This window comes from Triticum dicoccoides, chromosome 3B, assembly GCF_002162155.2.
Source record: "Triticum dicoccoides isolate Atlit2015 ecotype Zavitan chromosome 3B, WEW_v2.0, whole genome shotgun sequence".
Lineage (NCBI taxonomy): Eukaryota > Viridiplantae > Streptophyta > Magnoliopsida > Poales > Poaceae > Triticum > Triticum dicoccoides.
Window position 1 is genome coordinate 834,831,644 of NC_041385.1, and position 14,340 is coordinate 834,845,983.

Consider the following 14,340-nt stretch of genomic DNA (forward strand, 5'->3'; position numbering starts at 1 on the left):
AGTTCTGGGCCAGGAGCGAGGACCATTATTCCCGGTTCGTGCCTGGAACCGGGACAAATGGGTCCACACGAACCGGGACAGATGCCCACGAGGGCCCGGCCGGCCCCCTGGGCTCACGAACCGGGACGAATTCCCCATGGGTCCCGGTTTATACCTGAACCGGGACTAATGGGCTGACCAGGCCCGAACCAAAGCCCTGTTTTCTACTAGTGATACGTCGTTTGATTTGGAAATTATTGACCCAGTCAAAATGGTCAACCAAATCTTAAATTGTATACACAATTGAAAAAAAAACCTTCAAAATTAAGAAATATGGTGAATTAAAAGAATAGAATAAGAGAGCTCCTTTAGAAATTATATACCCAGTCAAAATTGGGTGATCAATTCTAAACTAAAAACCTCAACTAATTTTGTGGCCTTCAAAATTATAAAGCACAGTGTATAGTATAATAGTATTGAATGAGAGAGCTTTGAAAAATTGTTGATTCAGTTATAATCAGATGACCCAATTCTAACTCAAGACCCAAATTGAATGTGGGCTTTTTAAAACTTGGGAGTATAGTGGTATAGCGAAAATTACCTCGGTGCTCGGACTTAACGGAGGCTGGGTTTAAAAAAAAATCAACAAAATTCAATTTCTTACATTTCAAAAAATTGTTAAAAAAATATAGACATGCGAGGCATAACACGCATGTGTATAAATTTTCAGGACGAGATAGCTATGCAAAAAAGATAAATCTATTGCTTTTCAACGCATGATACTATTCATTACAAAAGTCCATGGATTTCTTCTTTCTGCACAGGTCACATCTCAAGGTATTTCGTTTTAAAATTCTAGACACATACATATCATATCCTTGTGTGCTTGTACAACTCTTTCAGAATGTTTGCAAAAGAAAAAGTATAAATTACCGCATATTTAGTAGCTTCCCTTGTTCACATAGTAGTTTGCCACAAAGTACTTCTACCACGTCGTCTAAAGAACAAACCTCCTACTACGTACAGTACACATATGTGTCGGTGAAACACCCTCTAATCCAACCAAACTCAGTAGCCGGTGTCCACAGGGAAAGCGTACGGCAGGTCGTTGGCCACCGGCACGTCGCTGAAACCGTCGCCTCCGGTGTAGAAACCAGTGAAGTCGACCCTGGGTTCTCGCACGAAGGCCTCCTGCCGGTTGATGCCGCAGGACAGCCCGTCGCCGTCGACGCGCATCTTCTTCTTGCCCACCTGGACCTCCCCGTCGAGAAGCAACCGCGGCCTCTTGGCCTCCGCGCCCTCGCCGGGGAACAATCCGCCGCCGCAGCTCGAGTTGCCTACGAGGCGGCGCAGCACGTCGGGGTCTCCGACGACCTTGAGGAGGAAGGCGAGCATCAGCTTGGGCCGGCGCTCGGCGTCCTGTACCCGGCGCCGCATCGACGCCAAGCGGTCCTCGGTGGCCCTCTGCTCCTCCTTCAGGCGAACCACCTCCATGGCCAACATCTTGCTGCTGATGTCTTCATCCTCCTCCCCGTCGGCGTCTTCCTTGCCACGCTTGCCGCCGCTCCGGCGCCGGACGATGCGGGGCAGGAGGTGCGTCTGGCCCCGGAGGAAGGAGGCGTGCGCGAACTCCCAGCGGTCGGGGTCAACCTTGCGAAAGCCGTAGGTGTTGAGCTGCCGGACGAAGCTGGAGAAGTTGGCGTGCTTGAAGTGGGCCGGGAGCAGCGCGTGCGAGAAGGCGAAGGGGTCGGCGACGACGAAGCTATTGCTGGCCGGCCCCCACCTGACAACCGCGTCGGTGGCCGGGTCGTCCACCATCGCGAACGTCTTTGCCACGAACGGCGCCACCGTGCCGCCGCTCCCTGAGCACTCCATGCCGCCGGCGCCGCTCATCTTTCACTAGCGAATGGTCTAGTGCCACGAATGAGGAATGACTTCTGATGTGAGAGTCGTAGCCGAGCTATACATATACTCGAGGGACGTGCGCGCGCAGGGAGGCCGCCTGATGGACAGCTGCCAAGTACGAGTGGACGCGTGTCCCCGCTGGGGAGCCCTGCGTGGCGTCCCCTCGTCAGGGCAAAAGATCGATCTTGATACGTGTCGCTCGCCGACAATGAATCAGCCCGCTGTCAACTGTCAGCCTCCTTACTTTTATTCAAAAGCCGCCCTGTCAACATCTGCATACAACTACTAATTGCAGAGCGTAGTGTAGACCCTCGAGCTCATCAGTGGGCCTCAATACGTGCCTCTTCCGTTTTGGATGAGCAAAGATATAAACAATATCTCGGACCTCGATTGTCGCGTATCTACAAGTGTTGTTCAAGCTTTCCGTTTCTTTAGTGTAGAAAATGTTCTCTTGCCTCTTTTGGCGACTAAAGAAGCAATCTGACGTGTGGACAGGGGAAGAACACCACGCACGGCGTTGATGGAAACATTAAAAAGGGTTGGTTGATGGGATGCAAAATGGTGCGGTTCCACCTGCTCCAAAATTTACGGATTTAGCTTTGTCGCCTGCCGGATATATGCTTGAGGCCGATCGAGGCATGCGGTCCTGGCGATACGGCTACGTCGATCGGCTTGTCCGCCATCTGGGTAGCACGTGGCCACCAACAGCGCCCTGGTTGTCCAGGCTTATTCCAAACTAGTCCTGGCCATCTCAGGCCCGGCCCTGCCGGCCCACCCATGAGCCGGGTTTGGGCCTGAGTTTTGAGCCCATCAATAGGGCCTGGACGGGTTTGGGCTTGGCATATTGGCGTTTTAAGGAAAAGGCCCGACCCACGACCCTAAGCCCTAAGGGCTTTTTATCAGATGGGTCGGGCTTGGACTTGAAAAGTAGGCCCAGTGATAGGGCTTGGGAGGGTCTGAGCCTCAGTTTTCTACCGTGGGCTTTTTTAGGCCCGGCCCAAGCCCGGCCCGGTCCAGTCCATGGCCATATATATTCCAAACATACCATCAACGTTGCCGTTTTGTATATTATTAGATCATTTAAATAGTAGTAGCGCGGGTGGCATCCGTGCTGCTACTGCTAAAAGTTAGTTGTAGCGCCGTATCAGTAGCGCGGGCCCCGTGCTACTAATAGGTCATTACCTCGTGCTATTACTAGGGTTTTTTCCATTTAGTGCTTGAAAATGCTTCCTTCTGGCTTAGCACGGTTACGAACATATTTTTTAAGACTTCCATAAACCTCTTAAAGGGTAACATATTGTGTAGAAATACAGGACCCAGAATGGCAATCTCTTCGACTTGGTGAACTAGGACGTGTGTCATAATATTGAATAAGGATGGTGAGAAGCCCAACTCGAAATTGACAAGACATTGGACCAAATCACTCTGTAACCTTTGTAGGATTTCTGAATTGATTACCTTATGCGAAGTTGCATTGAGGAATGCACATAGCTTCACAATGGCTAATCGAACATTTTTTTATAGAAGCCCCCTCAATGCAACTGGAAGCAGTTGCGTCATAATCACGTGGCAGTCATGAGACTTTAGGTTCTGAAATTTTTTCTCTGCCATTTTTATTATTCCCTTTATATTCGACGAGAAGCCAGACAAGACCTTGATACTGAGCAGGCATTCAAGATTTTCTTCTCTTATTTGGTAAGAGCGTAGCTGGCAGGACCTTGATACTGCTTTAGATCAATGTCGTCTTTTTCTTTTACACGTTGCTAGTCCTCCCATGCCTCCGGTGTATCTTTTGTCTTCCCGTACACGACCAACAAACCTAACAGGCTCACGCAAACATTTTTCGTCACGTGCATCACGTCGATTATAGAGCGGACCTCTAGGTCTTTCCAATAGGGTAGGTCCCAAAATATAGATTTCTTCTTCCACATGGATGCGTGTTCATCAACGTCATTCGAAACAGATTGTCCGTCAGGAGACTGTCCAAAGATTACTTGTAAATTATTTACCATGTCAAGTATAGCATTACTAGTACGGAGGACGAGCTTCTTCTCGTGATCTGCCTCACCTTTGAAACGCTTTCTTTTCTTTCTTAAGGCATGCTTGGTCGGAAGAAATCGACGTATCCCATGTACACATTCTTCTTGCATTTATCCAAATATATACTTTCAGTCTGATCTAAATAGTGCGTTCATGCGTGGTATCCCTTTTTGTCTATCCTGAAAGGTTACTAAGAGCGGGCCAATCATTGATGGTTACAAATAGCAACACTCGTAGGTCAAAATCCTCCTGTTTTTGCTCATCCCACACACGTACACCTTTTTGCCCCATAGGTGTAAAAGTTCTTCAACTAATGGCCTTAAGTACACATCAATGTCGTTGTCGGGTTGCTTGTGGCCTTGGATGAGCACTGCATAATAATGAACTCCCGCTTCATGCACAACCAAGGAGGAAGGTTATAGATACATAGAGTCATAGGCCAGGTAATATGATTGCTGCTCTCCTCCCCAATAGGATTAATGTCATATGCACTTAAATCAAACCATACGTTCCTTGCATCACCTGCAAAGTCCCGCCACTTTCTTTTGATTTTTCTCCACTGCGACCCATCAGCGGGTACTCTCAACATCCCGTCTTTCTTACGGTCTTCTTTGTGCCATCACAACAACATATTATAGGTGCATATCACATCACCTTGGCAGGAAGCCTCTTCCTGGGGGCGCTCGCCCTCAACATCACCAAGGTCATCTAATCTGATCTTATACCGTAATGTACCGCATACCAGGCATGCATTCAAATTCTTGTACTCCTTACCACGGTAGGGGCTGTAGTCATTAGGGCATGCACGTATCGTCTGCACCTCTAGTCCTAGAGGGCAGAGAACCTTCTTTGCCTCATACGTAGTGTTAGGCAATTCATTATCCTTTGGAAGCTTCTTCTTCATTATTTTCAGTAGCGAACCAAATCCTTAGTCAGATACACCATTATCTGCCTTCCATTGCATCAATTCCAGTGTGGTACCGACCTTTTTGTTGCCATCTTTGCAATTTGGGTACCGAGCTTTGTGTTGCCATCTTCGCAATTTGGGTACTGAGCTTTGTGTTGCCATCTAACCTGCGATCGAAATTCAACTTCTACCTTTCACTTTCGAATCCTCTTTGTGCATCAACAACGATCCGGCGAAGATCATCATCGGGCACATCTGGTGCCTCTTGATCTTCAGCTTTCCCAATTGCAGTATCACCGTATTCAGGGAACATAGGATGCGGATAGTGATCATCATCCTCTTCTTTTTCATTGCCTTCCATCATAACTCCTCTTTCTCCATGCTTGGTGCAAACATAATAGTGGGGCATGAAACCCTTCTCAAGCAGGTGGACGAAGGGTTTTTGAAGAAGAGTAATTCTTCGTATTCTCACACTGAACACATATACATAAAACCATTCTGCTTGTTTGTCTCAGCCACATCAAGAAATTATGCAGGCCCGTAATGTACTCGGAAGTGCGTCGGTCATCGTACATCCATTGCACGTTCATCTGCTTTATGTAATTAAGTATATCAAAAATCATTACAGAACATCATGAATAGAGAAACGACCAAATTAATACAATTTCATAATCACATTAAAACCAAAGTACAGTAGTGATCAAATGTTATTACTGCAAAAATAAATACATAAAGTTCATACATGGTTCTCATAAAACAACATACAACTATGTAAAACATTTAAATGCAACAACAAATACGATCGAAATTGCAACTAAGGTAACAATTGATCCAACAACACAATGATACCAAGCCTCTTTATCAATGTCATATTTTCTAATTTTTCTAATCTTCAAGCGCATTGCATGCAACCGGATCTTGTGTAGATCGACGACGTCAGCAACATGCAACTCCAATTTAATCTTCTCTTATTCAATTCTTTTCAATTTTTCTTTGAAATAATTGTTTTCTTTTTCAACTAAATTTAACCTCTCGACAAGAGGGTCGGTTGAAATTTCCGGTTCACATACCTCCTAGATAAAAACATTTATGTCAAGTTGGTCGGCATAATTGTCATAAACACTAAATGAAATAAATAATTATAAAAAATAATATACCACATCTGAATCATAGAACAAAAGAGAGCCGACAGGGGCGGATACCAAAACCATGGCACTATATAATAACAAACAGTAATACAAGTACGAAAATTATACAAGTAGCTATCTAAATCATACATGTAAGAATTTTCCTTTTAAAAAGAAGATAAGAAAAATAGGCTCACCACGGTGGTGCCGGCGACGAGATCGGCGCGGGCGATCGACAGCGGTGAGGACGGGACGGCACCCTACACATGTGCAAACTAAGAAGTTAATTTAAGCCCAAATTGTGCATCTAAATCAAATAAACTCCCACATACCCACCTCCACTAAAACCCACAAACCACTCTACTTGTAGAGCATGAAATGAGCTAAACTAGTAATGAGAGATGAATGGATGAAGTTGCTAACCTTTTAGAACACTTGGATAGTTGGTGCACCGCCAAATCTTGGGGAAAATAGAGCTTGGAGATTGAGCTTGGAGGAAGAACAGAGGAGAAAGCTTAAGTGTGGCTCGGGCATTTCATCGAACACCTCATGTGCATATAGGCAAAAAAACAGAGTAGCCCACACACCTCCCACCTTCTACGGCCAAAAAACAGAGTAAGGGGGGGGGGGTAGATATATATAGGCCGATATTTAGTCCCTTTCGGTGTCTACAACCGGGACTAAATTGCAGCAACCCCTTTAGTCCCGGTAGGTGTCTAGAACCGGGACAAAAGGTCCCAGCCGAACCGGGACTGCTGCTTGCTGAGGCCTGGCCGGCGTCCTAGCCACTCGAACCGGGACTAATGCTCACATTAGTCCCGGTTCGTAATGCGATCGGGACTATTACTCTGATCTGGCCAGAACAAAAGCCCTGTTTTCCACTAGTGATGGCATGTCGATAAAGAAAAGAAAGTGAGGTAATTACTTCCAAGGAACAAAACTACTACTTTATCCATTTCCATTCATGAAAAATGTCGTTAGCAAACATACAATTTATTGTACACTTCTGTGTATCAAAGTTATGTTTAGTTCCAATTTGAATTTTGTATCATGCATATTAACATAAGCCTAGTTGGTTGAATTGATCTGAGGTCAGTTTTAATTCCAATTTGGAATTTAGTATCATGAATATTAACAGCCGACCTATATTGAAGACCACAACAGAGTTGAAGGTAGATCGGGTATAGAGGGATAATTTTTTTAAAAAAATAGCTATGTATCCTAGATAGGTGAGGGCAAAAAATATACATCTTATGGGAGGTGGGAGCAAGGTGCAAGTTTCCTTTGGGATCAAAAATTCTATTCATAGCTTTCTTTTTCCGTGGCAACGTATGAGTGATACCCTCGTGGTAGACCCGGGATAAAGGGTTGGTACAATATAGAAGCAGGAGATACTAGCACTAAGATGGAAAGATGGTTGCCACCATTGTCTATGTTGTTGGCTTGCCACGACGGCGTCGATCACTTGCCGACTTAGAACCCGAGTTAGTGGATTTTGTGATAAGAGTGAGGGTTGAGAATGGCCGGGATAAGGGTTGGGATTGGTCTCTTCAGTTGCGGTTGTCTGAGCGGAATAATTTTCCTACTTCATATAATGTGGCAAAATACATTTCATTGGACCTAGTTGCAGCAAATTGCATGACTGAGTGGTTCATATACATTTTGCGGTAATTGACGACATTCAACAATATGTTACAACGTGGAAATGACTTAGGAGACATCGGATTTGGCTTCTTGGCTTGGGTAGCGTCACAGGCGGCGCATGCCTCCATCCCCTTGATGGTGGTGGTGGATCGGCACGAACACGGGGGAGGGTATCAGGGTGGAGAGCGGAGCAATTAGTAGGGGGGACTCCTCCTTGATGGTCCGTGGGGAAGTACAGTTTGATGGAGCAAGGGCGCCATGACGAATGTGAGGTGGGCATCATCCAGTTTTAAAGGAGAGGACTCCTACAAGAAATGCCCTACTAAGGCGAGAAACCGAGCAGTAAGGGGAGGGTCCGATAGAGAAAGGAAGGGTGCATTGTGGCTTGTGGTTTTTGTGTTGGGACTGTGTCTTGGAGATAACATGGCGCATAGTCGAGACAACCATATTTCTCCCACACAAATGGTATGGATTTGGGAAGCCCGTACTATCCATATGGTTGAATGTCCGGACCCGCTTGGCACCCGTTTGATGTTCGAACATGCCCGAACGTATGAGGAAGAAATGAGCTTCGACCTTGAAGATGACCATAATCATTTGTTCGCTTCATTTATATGCATCATAGCCCGTAGCAACGCACAGGTGTTCTACTGGCTACCACTTATAGATTTATTTTTCATATGCATTCATTGGCCAATACATGTAGTACATCATGACAAAGATGCACATAATGTATCTATTCTAGACCCTATTCATACAACACAGTCGTCAGATCTTAAAATTCTAAGGCACTTAGTGAAACTATAAAGTTTTGCAAGGGAATTCAAAGAAGCACTCGAAATAAAGCAGCCAGGATGGATTCCGATATATCAAAATGGCAACGTTTATTTCCTAATGGTATTCCAGCGTGCGTAGATGGGTAATAAATTCATAATACGAAAATTTATTTTTGTTATCACCATATTTAATATAATAACAATTTAGGAAATTACTGGGATTTGTTTGGCTATTTTTTTCATTTTATGTTCTCGTGGAAGGGCAAAGACCTGGCGAAGCCGGTGTGCATGGTGAGTATTGTTTGTTGCACACATTTTTAGACCTTCCACGTGAAGTATTCGTGCTAACTACATATATTGCTTTTGCAGGATGGTTATGTCTTGACGAAGCAGCTTTTATTCTAGTTACTCAAACATCGTGCGAATGAAATTAAAGACAACTTTTCTGATATTGTGCGACAATTTCTTAAGATATCTCAATAATTTTTACTAGATTTTCAGGTAATAATTTGTACTAGATTTTTTAGATGGATCATCACTTTATATGTATGCATTGTCATTTCACCATTTGTTATCAGTTTATATCACAAGTGAAGTGGACTTCAGTTTTTATGCAGTTATGACCGTGTTAAATTGTCTGTACCTGTGAAATTTAACATGCATTATCTTTATATATAATTTTAGTGAAATATTACATAAGCCCGTGGCAACACATGAATATTTTATTAGTAAGAATTTACAGGTGAGGTTGCAGTTGGCCAATTGACGTTTCACCGTACCAAAGTACCGAAAGACTAAACCTGGGCAAACGTCGGGCCGGGCCGGGTTTCAGGACGGGCTTGTAAAAGCCTGACCTTCATTTCTCAAGCCCGAGCCCGGCCCGAAGCCCGAAGTACTCCATATTTTCAAGCACGAGCCCAGCCCGAAGTCAAGCCCAAAGCCCGAAAGCCCGGCCTGAAATACGGGAAAATTGAAGCCCGAGCCCGGCCCGAACTATCTTTCGGGCTGCAAAACAAAGCCCAAGCCCGCCCCAAATGTCAAGCCTGGCCCGGCCCGACCCGGGTTTTTCGGGCCGGGCTCGGGCCGGGTCGTCGGGCCGGGCTGCCCATGCCCGGGTTTACGAAAGACTATAGCAAGCATATAGTTTTACCGACGTGGTAGGAGTAGTAATTTGCAACAAAGTACTGCTACCACGTCGTCGCACAAAAAAAACTTCTATTACGTCCGGTACAAGGTTATAGAAACCCCATCTGAACCAACCGGCAGGACTCAGTAGCTGCCCTCCACGGTGAAAGCGTACGGCGGGTCGTCCGTCGGCACATAGCTGAACCCGTCGCCTCCGGTGTAGAGCCCGGTGAAGTCGACCGGGGTTTCCCGAATGAAGGCCTCCTGCCGGCTGATGCCGTACAACTGCCCTTCGCCGTCGACGTGCATCTGCTCGCCCACCTGGACGTCCCTATTAAGAAGCACCCGCGGCCTCTTGGCCTCCGCGCCCTCGCCCGGGATTAATCCGTCGTCGCTACTCGAGTTTCCTACGAGGCGGTGCAGCGCGTCGGGGTCTCCGACGACCTTCAGGAGGAAGGCGAGCATCATCTTGGGCCGGCGCTCGGTGTCCTGCACCCGGCGGCACATCGCCGTCACGCGCTCCTCGGTGGCCCTCTGCTCATTCCTCAGCCGCACCACCTTCATGGCCAGCACCGTACTGCTGATGCCTTCCTCCTCGTCGCTGTCCTCCTCGTCGCCGTCCTCCTTCGCGCGCCTGCTGCCGCCGCCGCTCCGCCGGACGATGCGGGGGAGGAGGTGCGTCTAGCCACGGAGGAAGGAGGCGTGCGCGATCTCCCAGGGGTCCGGGTCCACCTTGCGGAAGTCGTAGGTGTTGAGCTGGCAGACGAAGCTGGAGAAGTTGGACTGCTTGAAGTGCGCGGGCAGCAGCATCTCCGAGAAGGCGAAGGGGTCGGTGATGACGAAGCTGTTCTTGACCGGCCCCCGGGCGACCACGGCGTCGGTTGCCGGGTCGTCCACCATGGCGTATGTCCTGGCCACGAACGACGCCGCGCCACCATGCCTCCGCTGTCGCCGCTCATCTCTCACTCTGGACAGCACAGCAAGCAAAGAATGACTTGTGATGTGAAGGATCGAGCAGCTAGCAAAGGGAAAGGGAAATGCTGCGTACTGGTGACAGTGGGAGCCGAGCCAATCAAGAGATAAGAGAAGGATGTTCCTACAAGCTCTCACAACAATTTGGATTCTGGGCCGTTGGATCTGGCTGCTTGATGCGATCTGGGCCATTGGATCAAGCCGCTGGAGAGTTTTGTCCGTCGGATCTAGGATGGGCACTATAGAAATGAATAGTTTCACCTCAATTCTGCCACCGCACGTAATTTTCCTGCCCCCCCCCACGGGGGCATTTTGGACATTTCACTCACACGTGGTATAAAAGGCGCCGGCCCGCGTGGAGATGACCTAGCCGCTCCCCAGCCCGCACTAGCGCCCCCTCCCTCGTCCTCGCCGCCCCGCCCGCATCGCCCTGCCCTCTCCTCTCCCTCTCCCTCCCTCAGTCCTCGCCGCCCCGCCCACCCCGCTCACCGTGGCCGATGCCCCCGGGCCTCGCCCGCCCCGCCCCGTCCATCTGTGAACCCTAGCCCCGCGCTCGCACGCTCCCTGTCGTGCCGCCGCCTCCGCCTTTGCTCGGCCGTCGGGCCGTTTCCTCTTTCCCTGAGGGCGGGGAGCCGGAGCTGCCCCCGCGCGTCGTCGATCATCTCCTCGCTGGCTGGCCACCGTCGACCACGAAGCCGGTCTTCTCTAAGCGCGCGCCGCCATATGGGACGCCGAGATGCCGAGGCCGAGGCGGAGCTCCAGGCCATCGAGGCCGCGTACGCCGCTGAGTCCGCCAGGCGTCGCCACCTCCCCGACTGGTCCAAGATGCCAACCCCCCGCCCCGTCCGCCCACGGCCCAACATAGTCCCCGCGGCCGCGTGTGCCTCCTCGCCGTCGTGGGTGCTCTCTCCCCACTTGCCAAGGTGCGGCTCCCCTCTTTTGCTGGTCCCTGGTATTGTTTATCATGTTTATCACTGCAATTTCATGATCCAATAGTTAGGAGTAAGTCTAAGATCATTTGGTCACAGAAATTTGATCTTGACTGAACATCAACTTGACAGATCAAAACCTGACAGAAATTGACAGGTTCTGAACATCAACTTGACTCAACAAAGATCTTGACTGAAAGAACTTGTGCTTGGTCCTATGCATCTACTGTTTTGTTAATAGATCTTTTTTGTATCTTTCATTCTGTCTTGATCTTGACTGAGTAAATGTTCAGTGTGAGTACCAGCTACCCACCCATGTTCTTCTCTGTAATCAAGTGTTCGCGGGGAAGCTCAGTTATGGCCAATTCATCTCAAAATAATGCAAACCCTTGCAGACAGCTCAGGTAGCAATTGCTCCTAATCAAATGATGGTTTTGTTGGAAATATGCCCTAGAGGCAATAATAAAAGCATTATTATTATATTTCCTTGTTCATGATAATTGTCTTTATTCATGCTATAATTGTGTTATCCGGAAATCGTAATACATGTGTGAATAACAGACACCAACGTGTCCCTAGTGAGCCTCTAGTTGACTAGCTCGTTGATCAACAGATAGTCATGATTTCCTGACTATGGACACTGGATGTCATTGATAACGAGATCACATCATTAGGAGAATGATGTGATGGACAAGACCCAATCCTAAACATAGCACAAGATCGTATAGTTCGTTTGCTAGAGTTTTCTAATGTCAAGTATCTTTTCCTTAGACCATGAGATCGTGTAACTCCCGGATACCGTAGGAGTGCTTTGGGTATGCCAAACGTCACAACGTAACTGGGTGACTATAAAGGTAGACTACGGGTATCTCCGAAAGTGTCTGTTGGGTGACATGGATCAAGACTGGGATTTGTCACTCCGTATGACGGAGAGGTATCACTGGGCCCTCTCGGTAATGCATCATCATAATGAGCTCAGAGTGACCAAGTGTCTGGTCACGGGATCATGCATTACGGTACGAGTAAAGTGACTTGCCGGTAACGAGATTGAACGAGGTATTGGGATACCGACGATCGAATCTCGGGCAAGTAACATATCGATAGACAAAGGGAATAGCGTACGGGGTTGATTGAATCCTCGACATCGTGGTTCATCCGATGAGATCATCGTGGAGCATGTGGGAGCCAACATGGGTATCCAGATCCCGCTGTTGGTTATTGACCGGAGAGTCGTCTCGGTCATGTCTGCTTGTCTCCCGAACCCGTAGGGTCTACACACTTAAGGTTCGGTTACGCTAGGGTTGTAGGGATATGTATATGCAGTAACCCGAATGTTGTTCGGAGTCCCGGATGAGATCCCGGACGTCATGAGGAGTTCCGGAATGGTCCGGAGGTAAAGATTTATATATGGGAAGTCCTGTTTCGGGCATCGGGACAAGTTTCGGGGTTATCGGTATTGTACTGGGACCACCGGAAGGGTCCCGGGGGTCCACCGGGTGGGTCCACCTGCCCCGGGGGGCCACATGGGCTGTAAGGGGGTGCGCCTTGGCCTAATGGGCCAAGGGCACCAGCCCCACATAGGCCCATGCGCCTAGGGTTTAAGGGGGCAAGAGTCCTAGGAGGGTAAGGCACCTCCTAGGTGCCTTGGGGGGGAGGGAAACCCCCCTTGGCCGCCGCACCCCCTAGGAGATTGGATCTCCTAGGGCCGGCCACCCCCCCTTGGCACCCCTATATATAGTGGGGGAGAGGAGGGACTTCATACCTGAACGCCCTGGCCTTTGGTTGCCTCCTTCTCCCTCCCCAACACCTCCTCCACCTCCATAGTGCTTAGCGAAGCTCTGCCGGAGTACTGCAGCTCCATCAACACCACGCCGTCGTGCTGCTGCTGGTGCCATCTCCCTCAACCTCTCCTCCCTCCCTTGCTGGATCAAGAAGGAGGAGACGTGGCTGTTCCGTACGTGTGTTGAACGCGGAGGTGCCGTCCGTTCGGCGCTGGTCATCGGTGATTTGGATCACGTCGAGTACGACTACATCATCACCGTTCTTTTGAACGCTTCCGCTCGCGATCTACAAAGGTATGTAGATGCATCTAATCACTCGTTGCTAGATGAACTCCTAGATGATCTTGGTGAAACGAGTAGGAAAATTTTTGTTTTCTGCAACGTTCCCCAACAGGTTTATCCTTTGAACTTGTTCACAAATGCAACTCTGGTCACTGGCTTCTACATATGGACCATGTGGAGTACTCTGTATATTCAATATAGTGATTTTCTTTTGCTTATTTGATTTTTAGATTAATTTGTATATTCAACATATATTGTGGAAATCTTGAATTTTATTGAAACCTTTGTACTTGCTTGAACTGATGTTCAGGAAGCAGTTGAGCACACTGGCGGCATCGGTTGTAAATAGCCGGACTAAAGGAACTATGCACATATCTGCACCCGCAAGTTTTATTGCTGGAGTGTGGAATGATTTGAGCACGGCAGTCAAGGTAAAATGACAAAACTGCATGTTACACAAATCTTCTCTGCTTACACAAAACTGCATGTACACACCAGCCGTGCTATGCCTATTGTTTACAAGTGCTAAATAACAGTAGCAGATTGAGTACTGGTTGTCAAAATGTGTTGTCGTGTCGTCATCGTCAGAACTGAACTGAAATGTACTCGAATTGGTCAAGCACCACTGCTAGAAAAAGAGGCTTCCGTCCAGCCCCATTAGTCGCGAAACTGTAGGAACCGCGACTAATGAAGTCTTTAGTCGCGGTTCGGCAGATGAACCGCGACCAAATGCCTGGGCCCAGGGCGCTCGCGGGCTTTAGTCGCGGTTGGCCAGGCCAACCGGGACTAAAGGTGCCCAAAGGCCTTTAGTCGCGGTTGGCCAGGCCAACCGCGACTAAAGCTCCTCCCTTTTAGTCCCGGTTTGTGGCACGA

At 48.3% G+C, this 14,340-nt stretch overlaps 1 protein-coding gene, 1 long non-coding RNA gene and 1 pseudogene across 2 annotated transcripts in view; 1 reads left to right on the top strand and 2 right to left on the bottom strand.

The window, feature by feature from the left end:
- Positions 1-914: 914 nt before the first annotated feature.
- On the bottom strand, positions 915-1,907 carry LOC119278782 (heat stress transcription factor C-2a-like). Its single transcript, XM_037560130.1, has one exon. The coding sequence runs from the start codon at positions 1,870-1,872 to the stop codon at positions 1,048-1,050; it is 825 nt and encodes a 274-aa protein (XP_037416027.1). The 5' UTR covers positions 1,873-1,907; the 3' UTR covers positions 915-1,047.
- A 7,714-nt stretch (positions 1,908-9,621) lies between these two features.
- On the bottom strand, positions 9,622-11,242 carry LOC119280217 (annotated as a pseudogene).
- A 96-nt stretch (positions 11,243-11,338) lies between these two features.
- The window catches only part of LOC119282557, a 19,509-nt gene continuing 16,507 nt past the window's right edge, over positions 11,339-14,340 (top strand). Inside the window, exons 1-3 of the long non-coding RNA XR_005138780.1 lie at positions 11,339-11,398; positions 11,698-11,808; positions 13,778-13,898. This is a non-coding gene — a long non-coding RNA (uncharacterized LOC119282557). The remainder of the gene's footprint in view (positions 11,399-11,697; positions 11,809-13,777; positions 13,899-14,340) is intronic.